General features: G+C 40.8%; 2 protein-coding genes across 4 annotated transcripts in view; both read left to right on the top strand.

Annotated features, from left to right (window-relative positions):
- LOC124341660 (somatostatin receptor type 5-like) overlaps positions 1–19969 on the top strand; it is a 76095-nt gene that overhangs the window by 9390 nt on the left and 46736 nt on the right. Inside the window, exon 1 of one of the 3 annotated variants that reach the window (XM_046794592.1) lies at positions 11529–11780. The exons of the other annotated variants lie outside the window; for them this stretch is intronic. The gene's annotated coding sequence lies outside the window, so the exon portion shown is untranslated. Of the gene's footprint in view, positions 1–11528; positions 11781–19969 lie in introns of those variants that run through there. 3 annotated transcript variants of the gene reach the window in all.
- Positions 3206–7233, top strand: LOC124341657 (somatostatin receptor type 5-like). Its single transcript, XM_046794588.1, has 10 exons — positions 3206–3411; positions 3488–3694; positions 3764–3895; positions 5002–5400; positions 5508–5780; positions 5859–6216; positions 6472–6660; positions 6840–6932; positions 7001–7023; positions 7093–7233. The coding sequence occupies exons 1-7, from the start codon at positions 3304–3306 to the stop codon at positions 6603–6605; spliced, it is 1611 nt and encodes a 536-aa protein (XP_046650544.1). The 5' UTR covers positions 3206–3303; the 3' UTR covers positions 6606–6660; positions 6840–6932; positions 7001–7023; positions 7093–7233.

The following is a 19969-nucleotide window of genomic DNA, read 5'->3' as shown; positions in this document are numbered from 1 at the left end:
CAGCTGTACGCCACAATTTTAAAATACGGTACAATTTAAACTATTAAATTCGTTTGCATCTTACGCTAAATGCAATTATAGTGCAGGTTGCCTTGCTTGCAGGCGAATAATTATGCAAACTCGTTAACAAGCAATATCCGTCTCGGCCAATCTTGTTCGATTCCTTCATTAAACTCAGTTAATTGTCAAGTTTAACTCATCTATCCCGTGATCCGTCTTTTTTTAGCGTGCGTTTCATTAGCTACATAGGGTATATTCTATACCGGATTGTGTTGCTGCGTAGTCCGACGCCAACACACATCCATTCGAGTTTTGATGGATTTATCAGCATTATCCCGAATACAATGCGAGAGAGACACGCTATAAGAACACAGGGCAAAAAATAAAGCCGACTCGACCTGTTTGAATGCATGTCAAGTTAATAAATGCGTCATCATTTATTACAACTGTGTCATTTATTCAATCGCAGAGAAGGATCGAGAAGGATCTAGCAGCGCGCATTCGGCATCATAGTTCTTTGTGGCTGAGCAACAGCCACGATATGGTCGATCGTACGTGCTATCCATTTATTAAATTAAAGCAAACCGGAAAATTGCTCTACAGCACTAGAGATTAAATAAAACGCAACATCCGAATATATCCTGTCTACATACGGATAGCTGACATTTTCCGTTAAATAGGAGAGACGATTCCTAAATGATGAAGTAGTATTTTGTTGAATAAAGGAATAAGAAAACATATGAAAAGAAAAGCTCAATAATCCTTGTAGGGGGGGGGGGGGGGGGATTATCTTGCTGGATAATGGACAACGACAAAAGCCTCAAAAATTGCCTTTCTGTCTCTTACACAAGGACATGTGAACTCAAGACGATCGTGACGGCCATAGTTCCAACGGCAGAACTCATTTTTCTATTCCTGCATACGACTGTCGTTGCCCAAAAAAATGCTTCACCAGCTGTGATAATTCTCATCAATGATATCCAAGAAACAACACTTTGATGAGTGCAAAGCTTTTCCGTTTTGAAACCTGCCAGCCATTTTCTAAAAGTCGCAGGCCCATCAAGCGAAGAAACTGGTGGAACTGAGTGAAACAGTCAGTGGTTATGACCCTGAATCAATTTGTCGGTTTTCTCAATCTCTCCTGAAGCTCCGCTATAACCATTTTGACGTTTACAAAGGAGAGTTGTCATTACAATCGTGTGAATTGGCGGTAAAGAAATCGACTCTGCTGCGCCCTGGCTCAATCACACTTATTTCCATCTATCACGCCGACACGGTGAAAAACAGAAATAAAAAGGATGAAAGCGAGACAGGCGCGCGGCGGCATCATCAATCCAATCGAATAACAGACGAGAGTGATGAAACACGACGTTAATTTACTTTTCTCACTTTCTCCCGTTCTTTTTTTCATCGGAGATCGTTTTGACGAATGTAATTAAATCAGCCAAAAAGAAGAGTTGAGGCTAAAAATAACATCCCAAGTAATGAAACGGTGTTTTTGGCACCTTATCTAACTTGAGTGTCACACAGACCATTGAGGAAATAAATTGACTTGGATTCTGAAAATAAACAGCTTCAGAGGTTATTAGGTTGATTAGGTCCAAAAAAATGGTAGGCCCTTATGTCAGACCTTTGAAAAAAAAAAACCCAAAAAACATTTGGGAATCAATGATCGCTGTCTCAATCACAAGCTAGAATTCTAGGATCCATCAATTGATTTTACGAGACTGATAGTGTCCCTGACATAATAATTTACAGTACATTCACATCAGCGGCCGCTAATAGTCACCACATCGATAAACGAGGAGATGCCAGGTGTGGCGGCAGGTCTTGGTCATACAATTTTCTAATTGCACTTTGCTTTAATTTTTGAATTCCGATTGTTTACCAACAGTCAAAGTAGTGAGGTACAAAACAAGCCTGATCTGCAATCGTTCTACAAATGAGCTATTTAATAAGACTGAGTAAACGAAATCGGCAAGAGAAAAGAGTTCCAGTCAACGGCATAGCATTATGCTTACCTTTAAGCCCGGGAAAAAAATACGGCCAGCATGACGGCCACCGGCAAGGCATCCACAAATTGTACTCTATCCGCAGAAAAGTGAATCCACCAGGCGGGATAGGAAAAAGGGCCTCAGACTATCGTGAATACACCCACGCTCACACGGGTGTACACGAGGACAGGGGGGATTTAAAGAAAGGGGAAAAATAGATCTGTAACTCGAATGACATCGGTGGTTTCTCCAATCACACTGGATGCTGTCTATCTAGCTAAATAAAAAAATTTTTAAATGGGTTATTATCACGGAAAATATTTGCAAAAACAACAAGTAAGCTATTTAATGAGCTTAAAGTGAACCCTTAATCCAAATTCCAAACCGCTCAAAAGCGGGTTTCTCACCCGCAATAATCTAAAAATATCCCGCACATGCGAATGATATAGGAACCTGCATTCCGTGAAATTATTCTGGACCAAGAGAATGAGACCTTTTGCGTTGCATTGATTTTATTCGTCTCTTCGTCTGGTTTTTAATTCGCCAAACATGTGAATATGTTTAAAGCAAACCAAACATGAAAATAACAGCGACCAAATGACCCATTTTCATTCAATGTGTGTTCGCAACAGCTGCTCTTAAGTTGTTGCCATCCCATCGTCTCTATTTTGGTCCATATTATTTAGGATTAATAATGTTACTTATTTATTTTCATAAATGTGAGGAAACCAACTGTTGCATTAATGACTCTTCCTCCGTCTTTATAATCGTAATCGCTTCTCTCTGTTTTGAAAGGAATAAGCTGATTATTTGAACAAAAATACTGGAGAAAAAAAATGAATAGGGAAGAAAAGGAAAAACACAATTTTGTTAATAGAAAACGAACCGCCTGTTTTTAGCTAAAAACTTACAAGCGTGATTATGAACGATAACAGTTCCAGCTAATAATAAACAGATAATACCTAATAGAAGAATTTAGATAATTTAAAAAAAAGAATAGATCATACGTGAAGGGATGATGATTTAATCAATTTTTAATCTTCTTTGGTACGGTACGTACGTTGCGCAACCCAGAAAATTTTAAAACCTTCATATCGCAAGGGTTTCTAAATCAAATATACTAGACAGACTTTAACGACCCAAAACGTACAAATAAAATGTCTCAAAGAAATACCAAATTTCGTATTTGTTGGTTTCCGTTTCAGGGATCAGGAAGACAGGAAAAAAAATTTTGTTAATTCCTTTTTGGATTTGACTTGTTGCTGTCGTAATCGTGGAGTTGATTGCTACTAATTGACCACACAACAACATGGACAGCATGGTGTCGTGGACGAACGACACGGGAGACATGCCGGACTTGATCGTCAACGACTACGAAATTCCTCTGCTGGGCGCGTTTCTCTTTTATTTTGTTCAGGTAGTCTGATGGCGATAAATGTTTGGTTTAACCTTAATTTAACATGATGATATTTTATTTTTGTTTGGCACCAAAGTGTTTGTATGGCACTGTCTTTGTCGTAGGTCTCATGGGCAACACTCTCGTCATCTACGTCGTCCTCCGCTACACCAAAATGCAGACAGTCACCAATTTGTACATTTTGAATTTGGCGGTGGCAGACGAATGTTTTCTCATCGGCATTCCATTTATTATGACGACAATGGGCCTGGGATATTGGCCATTTGGCAACGTCATGTGCAAGGTGAGATAACTCTAACGCCCACGATATTTTGTGACCGATTGAATTGCCTCGTCTATTTTGTCGTGATAGATTTACATGACGACGACCTCGGTCAATCAATTCACAAGTTCCTTGTTGTTGACGGTTATGAGCGCTGATCGTTACATAGCCGTCTGCCATCCGATCGATGCGGCAACAGTCCGGACACCTTTCTATGCCAAAGTAAGTCCACCCATTTTTGTTCGCGAATGCGGTTTAAGTTTTCTTTTTTGGTTAATTTGACTGATTTGATGTCGCTTGATGTAAAATTTTACTTATTGTATGGGCTTCGCATCGCTACTTTTTTTATTGATGACAAATTCGTCCCGCTTGATTTTCCCGAAATGCATTTATACCAGCCTAGAGAGAATCGTGCTCCACGGTAATATTGATACGGAACACGAACATCAGTCCCTATTATGGTTCATAATAGTCCTGGTCCTATTCGGAGACGGATCGCACGGCATTTAATCGAGAAAAGGAAAATCTCATTAGAACCTTTTTTCCCCTTTCTCTCAGTTGCCTCTTTTTCCATTATTCTGCCGCTGCTGATGGTCTTGTACTTTTTGTATATTGGATCGATTCAACGTCCAACACGTCACAGATCGATTTCCAACGTTTGCTCAAAGGGAAAATCATAACCTCTTAGGCCTATAGTTGCTGCTGGTTGGTTCAATGCCATATGCCCTTGCTGATTTGGGAAGCGATCCAGGGAAATCTTTGAGCTTATAGACCACCGCGATACTGGGAACAGTTTTGATTTGTGTTTCCCATTGTCAGACTTCTCCCCTTTCCTTCCGCGGTTCTCCTTTTTCCAATTCTCCTTTTCGAGGCCTTAAATATTCCGTAGTCCGTGGCGACAGTATAGGGCCATAGGGGGAGATGTAAGATTTGACATTTGTAGGGTCTGGCCAAAGGTCTAGCTATCGTTTGTCTTGAAAAATAAAAAGAAGAATAACGATCCGGCTGGGTAAAACGTGATCAGAATCCGGTCAATAAACTATTGCGCAGAAGACGATTAATCTTATTCAGGCTTGGCTTTACTCGGCTGCGCAAGAACTTCAATCACGTCAATAGAAAAGTCTAAATAATTCTACAAGCAGTAGCGTATAGCGTTGCATTCGGTTGCATAATCATTTCATTGCATTTTCCCGTCGTCTGAACTTTCAACTTTTCCAAAAAAACTCAATTGAAAATTGAAACTGAACCAACTTGAAATGGTGCCAAATATTTCTAAGTTCCGGTACTTACGTCATGGAATAAAATGTCAATAAATTTACAATCGACAGGTCGTGTCCACGACAACTTGGGGCATTTCTTTCCTCATGATTGTGCCAATTTTTTTGTACGCCCACACACAACAAGTCCATTCGGACTGGGCCATCGGCAGCACCAACGATTCCGGGGTGGTCGACACTTTGTATTGGTCAAACGGCTCGGCCACGACCATCACTTCCTGGATCACCAACAACACGTTGGCCATGTCGTCTATCCTAACCGGAAGTGGCCTCGAGGATGGGACCGAAATTCATCCGGCAAGTCCCATCGTCAGCTGCAACATTTACTGGCCAGAAAACGAGTACATGAACGGACAGGCCGCCTTCACCCTCTACACTTTCACTTTGGCCTTTGCCATTCCACTCATCCTCATTTTGGTCTTTTACATCCTCGTCATCAGGAAACTGAAAGTATGCACAAAAGATTCGTTGGTTTTTACCCGTTTATTCGCCAATTCAACTGTTGATAAAAATTGATTTCTTCGCTTTCTTTATTGGCGAAATAAAAATAAAAACAGACGGTGGGACCGACCAACAAATCCAAGGAGAAGCGCCGCTCCCACCGCAAAGTGACCCGACTGGTCCTGACAGTCGTCACCGTTTACGTCCTCTGTTGGTTACCTTATTGGGTTTCCCAAGTGTCGTTAATATTCACTCCACCCAAAGCCTCACAGTCTCCGTACATCGTGGCCATTTTCCTGCTGGCCGGTTGCCTGGGCTACTCCAATTCGGCCGTCAATCCAATCCTCTACGCTTTTCTATCCGATAACTTTAAGAAAAGTTTCATGAAGGTTGTCGCCAGCGCTGTCGATTATCTGCCTCCATTTTCCGATTGGTTTTTGAGCTCCTTTTCTCTCCTTGTTGTGTAGGCGTGCACGTGCGCTGAGAGAATGGAAGTCAACAAGGCGCTGGCCGGCGAGAACAGCGTCTTCACACGCCGCGGACGCAACTCGGAACGCACTTTTGGTCACAACGACTCACTGCGATCGCGAGTTCCACCAGTTCCTGGGGGGCCAACAGGCCGGTCGTACGGCCCTCAGGGAACAATTGAGCTACCGAATCCAATTCTCGCAACAATCCAACAGGAAATGTGCGTGTCTTTTGTCAACCGATCCGACGACGAGTGCTGTAACGGCAGCCCTGAAAGGGAAATTCCAGATGTCGCAAACGGTTCGCTGAAAATGGACGAGCCTTTCACCAATGGCCGGAATTCAACAAATTTGGACGGTAAACAAAAAACTGTAATACGGAATGGTTTCAATTGAAATTTCTTGAATTCTTCATTTATTGATTTTGATTTGATTCCAAATTTTTTTCCGGTCTCTTCTGCCTTGTTGACACTTACCATGCAGTTAAAAATTTCATATTTATAAAATTAATACTTATGTCTCATATGCATGAACTAAAGCCACTAAGTGAATCTTTAAAAAGAAAAGGCCTGTGTTTGTTTTTTTGTTTTCTTTTTCTTCTTCTTATGTTTAGTTTTCTTTAACACCGAACTCATTCTTATTGGAACGTTCGCCGCTTCGTCGGGAACCCCGGAGCCAGCCTTTCCCCCCGCTGAACGCGTCGGCCATGCGAACGGATCTAGTCACGTTCTTCATAGTGACCTCTAAAATGCGCTAAAATGAGAATACCACGACCAATACAACAATAAACGGATGGAACAAGGTTGGTGTTTAGCATTAAAAAAAAAAAAAAAAAAAAAAAATTAAATAATAATAACAATAATACGTTGGCATCAACGAGTCGGTGATGCTATCTATTTCTGACGTTATCCGGAATTTTTATTGACTTAATTTTTTTGTGCTATTCTAATGCGGGTAAACGAATATCTCGCAAAATACTAGTGCAATAAAGGAAACGGGAAACACATAACAGGCGGAGAATTTTAGCGGAGAATGCGGAATCATCTGAGGAACACCAAATATTTGGATCGCAGAGTAAATTGCTGTTCACTTTAATTACAATTAAAGCAGGGAACTAAATAAAAATATTAATTTCTATACAGAACGACATTACTTCGTGTATGGAGTAGGTATATCTTCACTTGGAAATGTCAAGTGATCATTCGCTGAATATCACATTACATTCCTTGAACAGACAATTATATCAATCCTGATTCAACGTCCCTTATTTTTGCCATTTTCATCTTGCCACATATCCCGACCAAGTTGAATCCGTTTCCCTCATTAAGTCATTATTTACACGTTTGCCATGCCAAATAAAAATAAATCATTTGCAAAATAACTTTTTTATTCATCTTTTAAAATAGTGTATATTTTGTATGTTTCTGCTTAGCGAAATCAGGTTAAAAAACTGAATCAACCCGCATTAAGAGCTCTCGTGGTTTAGTCACAGATGTGCAAAGTTCAATAGGGTTGCTCGCGTGATGGCGAGTTGATCATATAAAACTCGTTGAACTTCATGCTCCGCGTCTATACTTTTCGCATGTAAACAGAAAACAGGGCGTGGTTGGCGGGAGGGGGCCGCTTTCAAAACTTTTGGCGACGCCAGCAACCCAAAAGTCAACTGCCATCCAATTCATTTCAAAAACATCACAACGCCCACAACCTGCACGCAATAAAAACCTGAAGCGTGTGTGTGTGTGTGTGTATAAGGAGACGTCCACAGCATAAAACTGGTCGGCCGCCATTCGCGCCGAGCGAACAACAACCACTTGGAACGTGTTTGCAAATTGGGGCCATGCAGAAGCACAACAACAGGCCTTATATATGATTATTATGGCCAACTTTTGAGCGGGCACTGTACTACACTCACGCGGTCGAGTTTGAGCCGTTGTTTACCCCCTCCTATGGCTTATTTCGACGTCTATAAAGTCAGACGAATAATACGCCCCTATTTTCGATAGGGAAAAAAATGAGCCATCGAGAGCTTCGCATAAGGGAAATTCCGCAACTTGCTGGCATGTATGTCAAACGCCCACAATTCAGGAGAAACTTAAACTGCTGCTCTGCCGTTAATAACAAAAAGAAAAAGAAAAGAAATGTCGGTAAATCAACAATCAACGATCAATCGCAGACGGACTGAAGAAGCAAAGTTTCCGAATTATTACACGGACAAACTGGACTTTGAATTCTACATCTAATTGACCTCCACGTGACTAGGGGAGAAACTTTTAAATTATTATTCAAGCCGTTTCGTCGGTCTCCCACGCTGCTGATGCTGGCCAAGTTACTTCACTGTTGTACATCAAACACGGCAGTTGCCTTACTACTCTCCAAGGCACCAATGCCATTGTCATGATTCTGTCCTTATAAAAACAGAACTTTCGTTTCACCGACAAAGGAATTACTATGCACAGCACATACGGGAAATATACTTAATGACTCTGCAAGTAGGGGAAGTGTTCTTCCTTTTATCTCCGCCATAAATCATTCACGTTGCGTTACCGAAGCAACTCACACAGCACGGCTAGGTGCGCGTTCTATAATATCTCTGTTCCGGAGCAGCACAGATGAACCACTTCAATAGTCAACGTATACGTAGCTTATTAGGCTATATAGAAAAAAGAGAAACGAAAATATCAGCAGGATTGCTGCTGCCACAAGTTTCCTTTTCCATTATAAATAATTGAATTCGTATATGTACCGACAAGTGTGTGCGGCTGAGTGAAACCTTCTTTATACAAATATGTCACTCCATCAACATTTGATAGGTGTGCGAAAACTGCTGCAGATGAGGTCCTATATGTATATTATTTGTGTTTATTAAACAGCAGCTGAGTGGGCGTCATGCAGTCTAGAAAGTTAAGAAGGAAAGTCAAAGAGTCTGAAGGGGACAAAAGTCTAGACGTTATATGAGATGATGTTTGCTCAAACTTTAGACCGGTATGTACATACACTGTACACGGGCCCAATAACCGCATAGCAACGGCTCACGCCCGAGTTGGTTCACGTTTGTTTCTTGACAACTTTATACGCGATAGCGATTTGCGATGAAATAAACTATTTGAACCCTTTTATTCCTAAATGTATTTCTTTTCGTTGCAATATCGGAGTCTACTTTTTCCCGCCGTATTTGAGTTATAGATGCGGGACTTACGTCGTCGTCACGGTATAGAGCTGATGTGGCGAATTATCACCGCACACTCCATTTCGTTATTGGGCGCAGCAACGTTTGTTTCTCCCAATTTCTTATTTTGTTCGTTCGGTCCAGAAAGGCTATATATGCTCGGATACATTTTTTGTTTTGTTTGTTTTTGTTTGCAGTATACTATTTTATGTGTGTGCATTGACATTTATTGAGGCTATCCACTTTCAGAATCATCGGAGACGCGGTAACATATAAAATTGGCTTCTCCGATACAACTCAGCCCCATTTCAACATGGATATTATATTGCAACGCACTTCTTTTTTACGATGCGCTCAATCCGATTCGACGTTTTCCTTGTCCAGTTTTTCAAGATTGAGAACAATCACGGTAGTTTTTTTTGTTTGTTTGCCATTATTTTCCAACGCGTGCTGCAACGGCCAGTAAAAAATCCGACGGAAATGAATGAATATAACACGCAGGAGGCAATCAGGTTTCGGCAGCTTTATACTTACGGCAATTGACTTTTCAAACTTGTTTGTATAGTTTTATGCTGATGGGGCCAAACAAATAACTTCCACTCTCGGATCCAAATAGGAAAGTGTAGTATAGTAGCCGTGTCGCCAGCATCGCTGATCGATTGGCTCATTATATTCGCTCGTGAATGATGAGCAAAGAAATGCCTTCCGTTTTCACGCACTTCCTCTGATGATTTTCCCTCCCGGCTCTATGCCGGGCGTCGCCAATTACTGGCGATGATCAATCAGCCCGTTGAAAGGTGACGAATTTTATCGACTCTTGAATGAAGCCGTATATATCAGATTGATGACGGTCCAAAGTGTCAAGGCCAATAGAAGAACGAAGGACTTACCCTTTTTTCGTAAATAGAAAAGATCGCTGCCGTTATTATAATGCACGCCCGGCACGCCCTTAAAGTTGTTTTAAATAGTTTTCGCATTTATAATTTAATATACGGGCGCGTGCCGTTAGAGATTGACGCGGGTCAGGCCCGAGAGAGTTGGGCGCGTACAATAAAAAAAAAATTAAAAAACGCGGGGAGTCTAAAATACGAAACGAACGGCACCGTTTTATTTGGCCTCTGCCCATTTCAACTTTTTTATTTCCTCACGTTCCACTTTTTATTTTTATTTTTTTTATTTTTGTTAGTCAATTTTGCTGCTCCAGATGCAATAACACACAGCAGAGAGACAACCGTAAAAGTTCTGAAATGCGACGACGCATGTCGTTTTCAATTATCTGACGTGTGAATTGAAACAAACGAAAAAAAAAAAAGTGAAATAAATAAAATGTTTAAAAAAGAAATAACTCGATAGATTCTTTTTCGGCGAAAAGCAAATCAAAGTCTCCGGACGAACAACACAGCAATCGTTTATTTCTCTGCTCTTTTTCAGGAAGTTTGGAATGTCATTCAGAAATGTCGTTAGTGTATAATTCAATAGTGTACAAGAACTCTGGACAAATAAAGTCGACAGACTTATCTGGATACATACAATAAAAGAAAGGATAGAGAGTTTCCGCAACAAAACTTAAATCAAACCGAATTGAACGTCGAAAAAGAAGAAAAGAAAAGAAAAAGAATCCAACTGAAATTCAACTCCGCCAAATATAAGTCAGCGCAGTCTCAGCGCAACAACATTTGAAAAATGGATCGCTAGCTACTCGGAATTGCCGAATAGGCTATAACGCGAGCCGGCCAGCCCAGCGCACGATCATACATAGAAACGGACTCTCGGAAAAACTCTGATGCAACGCTCTGTATAGAATACTACATATCATGTAACACACGCAAAGGGGGCCGAGCACGAATGTAATGCTATCGACTTTATCATACTATAAGAGACGGTCCGACACCAGCCTATAGTCCGACAGTTCCTATGTGTACAGCTGAATAACCGTCTGAATGGAAATGGGACGATCTTTTCTGCTTAGGCCATGCATGTAAATTGCATCTAACCCTTATTTGCGTGTCGGTCGCTGGGAAAAAGAAAATTCGAGCCCGCTGGTCATGTAAATGCGTCTAAACCAACCCAAATCCGCCGGAGAGAAGCGCAAAAAGCACGCAGGGAGAATAGATGGCGTGAAAAAAAAGGGCGGGGTGGTGGTGGTTTGCTGGGCTCAACCCCCCAACGGAAGATGTATATCAACCATTCAGTTGATTGCATTAGATTCGCTTTGTTTTTTGAACCTTTTGTCTCATCGAGTAGTGACTGGGCCCTGTGCCGACCGTCATCTCCCCACTCGGCCGCTCTTTAGCGTCCCTCACCCGAGTTGAGACTTATGGATATGTGCGATAGACGCGGGCAAACCTCTCTCTCTCTCGTATATACATCGTTTCGTTACGTGTATCAAAACCGCCTATATGGTTGAAAGACGCTAAAAGACATGCGCAAGAAATATAGTCTCGTATCCTGCTCGCCCAGCTCAGCTCAGCTATAGCACCCGCCGTCGCTCTAGCTCTTATTTCTTCTCTCCTTTAGAAGCTGGCAGTAGTTGCAGCAGGAGACTGGAAAAGTTTGGGGTTCTTCAAGTGCTGGCGCTTGTCGCTTGTCAGCCTTAGTGTTTCGCCAGCAGCAGCGTCGAGACAAGTTTCACGATTGACCGGAACCCCCCAGCAGCAGCAGAAGCATCAGAAATAAGAGCTCGCCGCTCTTCTTTTCTCTCTCTCAAGTTGGAAATATACTTTTGGTTTAGACACGCGTCACTTGTAAACCCCTCGGTAAGTCTCTCTCTCTCCATTATCAACCAAAATTGCAATTTAGTAAGAAAAAGTTATTTAGTAATTTAATACTTTTATATATAAGGCCACGGCTGATGCTATTCAGCATTTGCCTTTGATTATAATATAATAGCCTATACCGATTCTGGGATTATCATTATAACTCTCATGAACATTTTCTCGTTTGGTTAAAGTTGGATGTCATTTGTATATAAGTTTTTTGACGTCAGGCAAGTCAGATCAAGTCAGGCTCATGCATCACGGGTTTCATCTCGAATAATGTCAAATGAATGGAATTTGAAAGACTTAAGCCGGCCCTGTCGCTTCCCTCTAAATTATATATACAGTATACTCCTCCGTCATAGTCAAAAGTCGTGCAAACCGAATTTTCTTTGGTACCAACAGCTCAGAAAGTTTTAGCGGATTTATTGCGTACCGGTAACGATTTCCCGTGTGCACAGGGCACAGCAGCAGTCTTTTTACTTTTATGCACGTTTGTTTTCTTCTGTTGTTGACATCCCGAGGCTATAAGTCGATGATTGCGAGGTTATATTGGAACATATAATAATATATGTTTGAACAACTTGAAATTGAGAGAATGGATTGAAACTCGCCTACGCCCATCAAATGAGATGCTCTTTCCGTCCCGACCCGAAAATATACTCATTCTTAGATATAAGGAAACTTATTCAGGGCTTATATAGCCGTTGAGGCATACATAGAACTCGACTCGGCTGTGTCGAAACAACTTTTACCATCCCACACGAATTCGGATCGACTATATATACTATTAGGCAACTTGCAGTCACCGAGGGATTTTTTATTATCAGATTAAAATATGCAGGGCTCTACAAAGTTGAAATGTCAACTCATTGCAGTTGTTCACATTACTTCTTGGCATGTCTAATGCCAAGATCTCTTGAATGAATACACGCAAAATACCCTGTCATATACAAAGTTCAACTCTATACAGCATTTCTCTTATTGGCCCAGTTTCCAATTTCTGACCGAAATCCAGCCAGGAATTTTTTTCTTATTTTCATTCGTCAGGTCACAACCAATTTTTTAAGAGATAACAGCTCTCCCATACAGTGTGTCTTATATGTACATGCAACATACCCTCTTGGGATGGCGACAAAATCCAGCAGCTGTGAAAGGCCGAATGATGAACGGTTGTTGAAAAACCGTGAGCGTGACAGTAACAGCACAGCGGCAACGGTGAAACCCCCCCCCCCCCCCAAAAAAAAGCTATTACGTTACATGTGCCGATTACCGAGCTAGACAGAATGAATAACAGAAAATCTCCATCAAGGCACACTGGCACAGATATAATGAGAAACCGTAGGAGGACAACGCGAATCTGAAGATAAACGGTCGACTGTCAAAAAATAATTCAAGAATCGACCAACTTTTTATAAAATGATAAACTTAATTTCCGACCGGTATACTATTTAAACACACCCAGGTACACAGACAGGCAGCATATCGGGCTGAAAAAAAAAACAGCTCAACAGTTGTTGCGCAAGATTTGTATTGTCTCTTTTGTATATTTTGCGGTGTTCTATAGGTCTAATATAGGGCTATACAAATCATTCGTGAAATTCACTGGAATTTTGGCGTTTCATTCTGTTTTAAATTTCCCCGAAAAGTCAATTTCTCGATTAAGCGCACGCCCCTTGATGAAGCAGTTTCTATGAGAGAATAGAGGTACAATACAGAATTGTCTCTGTATTGTTCCACTGTCTAGACGGCGGAGAACAATATCGAAATTCGTTTCGAGCAATTTGGGATGTGTCTATAAGAGATACACGCTGAGGGACTGGCGCTGCCGAGCCTCGCCTCCTGTCAACACTCGAGAAAACGTGTAAACAGGAGTAAAACCGAAATAAAACAAAAGACAAAAAAAGGGAAAAACAGGAGAGAGAGAGAACAAAAAAGGGCCACCCATGACCGTGTATATATACGTACACAGAGTTCTTTCCGTTTCCTTCGCAAGCTTGTTGGACATTTCCCCTTTGTTTCTATGCCCGGCCTCTTTTGTTTGGTTTTTTTCTCTGTGTACGACTCAACGTAATGCAGCAGCAGCCGAAAGTGACATATTCGTTATATAATCTAGAACACCCTGTCTCTGATCCCGTCGGTGATTCCTATCTGATCCCGAATTCCTGTTGGGAATTGGCGATTTTGATTAGAGTTGCATTCCTTGGCAAACAGTCAGACACTCTTCGATCGGGTTATCCCAGATGATACAAATACCTATACAATACCATAATAATAGCTCATCGAGACGATTGGTTCATCCAGTTTTCAAAGCAATCGGGATTTCTCAGATATTTGGCGCGGATTTCCACGTGATTGATTTATTTTTTTCCTCGGGAGGGATTTTCTCCCGTTATTCTTCGCCTGAAAAAAATAAAATAAAATACGGCGACACACACAAAAGCTCTGGACAAAAGCTTTTCTGTGTATATGTATATAGATGCCTATATAATATATAGGCCTATATATCCAAAGCTATGCGAACCCACTTTCCTTTGAAACAGAGTTTCCCTTTGTTGCGTAAAGACGATTGATATAAAACTTGCAAAGTCCGTATAAAAAGAGAAAAATAAAATAAAATAAAAATATATCCACACACATAATCCACACGGAAAAACGGCTGCAGCGGAAGGCCGGTTTTTTATACACTACTATGGATGGATTGTGTGTTCATGTGTGAAGTATGGAAATATTCACTCACCAGGCCAGCAGCGCATATCCTGCGAGAGTCTTCCGAGTCTCCGCAAAAACCGAACTGGGTGTTATATTATCGCAGAGAACTTTTTGAAAAATAACGCGAAAAGAATAAGCTATAGATCTTATTTTAAGTGTTTTTGTATCGTACCGCATCTCGATGCTGGCAGCGCGGACAGTGCTGCTGTGTCTGTGTGCGGGCTCGCCACCACTTGACTATGTATAGTATCTTGGACGCTGGCCAAAAATACGGACGTGTGTGGTGGTGGTGTCTAATGTATTAACGTAAACACCGCGTGATTTCTTTCTTGTTGAAATACACTGTTTATTCTCGCTTGGAAAATGCTGCTGGCTCTTATAGCCGAATTCCGCATTCGATATCATTTGAAATTTTATCAAGATGGAATATAGTCATCTTGATTTGCAAATTGGCTGCCGGATCTTGTTATTTATGCACTCTGCACTTTATGTAGTGTATATGCAGTCAGCATGTAACTTTACACAAAAATAATGATTCCCTGTATTTTATATAAGGATAAAAATTGAGAGGAACTTTCTATGTTTTTGAACTCCAGAATTGTTTAATCTGAAACCAACCAAAAAGTACATACGAAAACTTTAAAAAGTCTACGGATGCGGAAAAATTTGTAACTAGGTATTTAATTTGCTCCGTATAGTGTGAAAGTTGATTTAATTGGTCTAGTTTTCGGTACCTATACATCCGATAAGAATACTGCTAGATATTCTTTAATCTTTGGAAGAAGTCTACAGTTGAAAATATAATTCAAATCAGATATTTACCCACGGCACCGGCCTAGAAACATCCAGACAGCAAAATTCAAGAATTTTCAATAATGTAGTAGTCAATTTGATGCATGTCACATCCAATTATCAACTGCTGACATTTTTATTTTAAATGAATGGGTACGTTGAGAAGCAATCATTCGACGAATCATCGAGTTATGTGCATAGTTAGACTTTGCCTGTATAATAGCTGAACAAATGTATTACAAAAGAAAAAAGTTCACTCAACGTGCACGAGTTCATCGCTATAGTTGGATCTGGCATTATTGGCTACAAGTATAGCTAATTTAGCTTAGAAATTAACTCTGGCAAAGACATTGTGTAGTCTCTCCTATTATTCTTCACCTTCTACACAGTATACGCGGTGTACGCACACTGTCTGTATTCCCAGGGCTCTACTTCTCCCCCAACAACCGAATTACATTCAACGAAGAAATAAAACCTGTCGAGGAAAAACGAATCGGAAGATCACGATGGCGAGGGTAGCAATGCGGAAAAAGAAACATAATAATACAACAATAAATAAACCCCCATCAGCTCAATAAGTATGTCTTTAGTCCTCTCCGTTTGTGTATAGAGGCGGAACTTTTTCAACTGATATGCGGTCGGCATCCGGCATCCAGGGAGAATGCGGTCGAGCTGCAGTTTATACATATGAGACGGACATATACAGCGCAGCATCTATAGGGTAATATGTTGGCATTATATTTACGCGGAAGAGAAAAAAGGAAAAACCAGTCCGGTCCGTTTAATATTTCATGTCGACCACACCCAAATGTTTATGTTTTGTTTGTTTTTTCTTGTTGTTGTTGTGAAATTGGCGAGAAAAAGATGTGGTTCTTTCTCCGCTGTTGGCGAAATATAATATAAATGATGACGCCCGGCCCCGTGATAAATTGGATTGGTCGGTAGACGTGGCAAACATTCGAAATTTTCCCACTAATAGCAGCACAACACATGTTTTTATTTCGACCGCATCAGAAAGCCGCACGTGTTGGAGGAACAATGCAGAAGGAGACCCGTATATACATTCAGACGCGCGTGTATACATAGCCAATAAAGGAAAAGTTGGCGAAAATAAGGAACTCGCGTCGTGTTAACAAACCTGACGAGAGTGCGAGAGAAGTAGTAGGGTATATATAGGCTATATTATTATTGGGTGACTAATGCGCAAGCTGACAGCTCGGCCATCTATCCCGTGTTATAGTGTTCAACTGAATTGATTTATGTACGGAATATATGTAGACCTGCTGGATCTAGATTGATTGCGTAAGATATATAGGGCAATATTAGAGAGAGATCGAGGTCAACGCAGGGCATTCATACATCAAAAGTTGTTTTTAGCCCTATAGCTGATGCGGTTATGCCCTCCACCCCCCTGTGTAAATCAATACTCCGATTCCAGTCATTACTCATCATACGAAGACTTTGGCTGGGGCTCTATAATGGAAGGAGAAAGTTACCCAATATATTTAGAATGCTATATGTACACTGGAACTCTCCCCGCGCTAGAGCAATTTGGCTGCTGGCGCACTATTATTCTTATTAAGTAGCTTAACTTCGCGGCTGCTGTATACAGCCTGTTATGTACCAAAGTGTTTTTTTTTTATTTTTCGCCCGACTGATGTTTTTTTTTTATCTTCGGCCTAGAGACGTTAGGAAAGGTCTTGATGCGTTAAAACTGAGCAAATGCAATGAAAGTATCATATAAAACGGCTTCTCCTCCTTTAAGTCAACGTATAGTATATTCCCAAAATGTCACGATTCATTAAGCGCTTGATGTGGCGTAAATGAAAGGCAACAGAGGGATCTCGAGAGCAATTAGGCATTGCTGCCTAGACTATATATTATATTATACAGGCTTATCTCAAAGTGGCATTATGTGTCTAAAGAGCGTATATACATTTCCGTATAGAGTTGGTATTCTATGATACATATATAAAGTAGGGTGTATCATCTTCAAGCACCGAATTCAAGTTCTGAGCTGAATATAAAAACGACAGCTCAACAGCGAGCTATCATATAGAGCAATTAATGATTTAGTATCTACTTGATGACAGACTGCCATGCACTTGGCCATGCACTTAGCTGACGGGATTATTACGAGGCCGTCGTGTGGTCGGAGGTGCCAAGACGGCATGACTGCACAGAAAGTATAACGTAATATTGATGTCGAATTCGCATTTTTCTAAACCGATGCTGGGAGTCTTTTCAAAATGTAAAGGCCGTACAGTTATTTCTCGACTCGCTGGTTTATACGTACAACTGAATCAGCAATCGATTTTTTTTTTCAACTTGCGTCATCGATAATCGAATTTTCTTTAAAAAAAAAATAATAATTTAGGAGCGCCAGTGAATTGGTAAATTTGGAATAAGCCGACTCAAGCTATAACGAGCTATATTGTCGTCTAGGACGCGGGAGCTTTGGTTAACCTTTAAGAAGAGACTCTGTTGCATTTCCTTTATCATAGCGTTATATAATATTGACATAAACTTATGCTGCCAGTGATAAACTCCTTTTTTGTTAGGCTCCTTCGTTGTTGCTGTACTCGCTAGATTAATACCGAATACAAGGCCGCAGTTTTCTAAAGTTAACTCTCGTAAGAATATGGAACATCGAATAATATGGCAGTCATCATTAACGAAGACTATAAGGGCCGGAATGAATAGTATAAGAATACGTAAAAAGAAGCTGCAGATTGGAGCGATACAATAACTTTGATTAAATGTACTTTATGCTAATTTGGCATCACAAAAGAACATCAGGCCATTCGGATTCAGCGAAAAAGACGAAAAAACGCCAAGCGCCCAACGATCTAAACATTTAGATTCATAAATACAGAAATCTAGCGCATCAAATTATTAACGACATATCATAAAATACTGAATAGTCTTTGACAGTGTATAATTCCCGCCAGTTAAAGGAAATAGACATCGATTTAATCGACTTAATCCGAGAGAGCGATGATATATAGTTGATATCTCAACTCGCGGTCACATAACATTATAAAGAGTCGATATAAAAAAAAGGCCCTTTGTTAGTTTGTTATATACAAGTTTGTTATGGGTCGTGGTATATTGACGACAGCACGAGAGTCGAGTGTGTGGGAGTCCCAACTAATATATAGATATATCTAGCGCTTTTCACAGATTTGATGAAACTTTATGGCTTTGATGGAGTGCTACGCCCCGCGCCGAGAAAAATCAGCAGACATACCCCAAAGTGTCGACTCGGAGTGTGTGTGGCTTATCTGCTGGGCCAACAGAAGAATAGGCGCGCGGGCGAACATTGAGACGGCGGCATTGTCTCTTTTGGTCTCTCTATACTTTCGATTTCCAGTCCTTGTCGGCGATCCTGTGTGATTGGAGGACCGCGGCCTTTTTTCTTTTTCTCGTAAACTTTGGGAAAGAAACGGTGGCTGAGAGAGAGAAGTTGACTTAGCCATAGGGGAAAACAAACGATCGCGCTCTTTTTTCTTTTGAGTGTGTGGCAATGGCGTCAATGGCTTTTTTTTTTTTTTTTTACCAGACACAATGCCTCTCCTGGGCAAATGTTTGAATTCACTCCAATATCCCAATCCAAATCCCTGACCACTTCTTCTTCTTCTTGCGATTTGTTGGGTCTCTCTTGTTGTTTATAAGATCGCCCGGTCTCCGAGCGCGACTTTACCATTACACCACCAGCATTCCCTGGGTGTGCGTAGTGTGTGTGGACACAATGGCCATTCTGGGTATCTCAAAGTGAAAAGGAAGCTTTTTTTTTTTTTGCTTTTGATATTGACTCTGTCTCACAACTCCGAACTCAATCGAGGGAAAACACAATTAAAGAATTCGGTGCTGGCGCTGTATGTGTAAGCTCTACCCTAAATTTCTTTTCGTCTTTTGACCCAGTTTTCTAAAAAATAAAACATGGTAATATCGCTGAATCTATAGTACACACACACTACCTTTTCATTATTGATAGTGTTGGTGCTGGCCGCGCCCAGTTGGAATTATTAACATCTCCATAGGTTTTTCGGGATTCAAAGCTATTCACTTCAGTCTATAGGGTTGTGAAGACGAATAATCAATGTTGTTTCTAACTCTACAGGGTATACAGCGTACCGAACCAGACGACTGGAAAATAACATGCTGTAATATTAGCCTTATAGTTATGTAACATTGCTGTACGGTGGATATGGCAACTTGACGATTTCAGCGCCCCAAAATGAAGCTCGACACGTTCGATAAAGAATGGAACGTCTGGTTGTTTTCCAAATTTTATTTTAAGTAGCGCTGTTGCATCATATAGAAATAAGGCAATTGATCGTGAAACAACCAACCAAATTTTAATACCTATATGACATTTACTCGCATTTACCAAAGTTCGATTGTGGCTGCAGCTGCTGTCGTGGAATTATAACATTAAATTAAATCTAGAATTAATTACCATGAAAAATTCGTACTGTTTCTGTTAAGACTATATACAGCTCCCACATATAATGAGGATTTGACAAGAAGCACGCACATATGTATAGGGAAGACGAGCGAATGTCTTGGCTCATATTCACGCAGAGCGCCCTGCTCTATACAATTACACAATTACACCGAACTATAAGGGCGTGGAGCACGACTGTTCCTATAGTATAGCAACTATGGCGCTTACTTTTCAT

This window comes from Daphnia pulicaria, chromosome 6 (assembly GCF_021234035.1).
Source record: "Daphnia pulicaria isolate SC F1-1A chromosome 6, SC_F0-13Bv2, whole genome shotgun sequence".
In the NCBI taxonomy this organism is placed as follows: domain Eukaryota; kingdom Metazoa; phylum Arthropoda; class Branchiopoda; order Diplostraca; family Daphniidae; genus Daphnia; species Daphnia pulicaria.
Note: the sequence above shows the minus strand (reverse complement) of the source record. Positions and strands in the feature narration are given on the sequence as shown.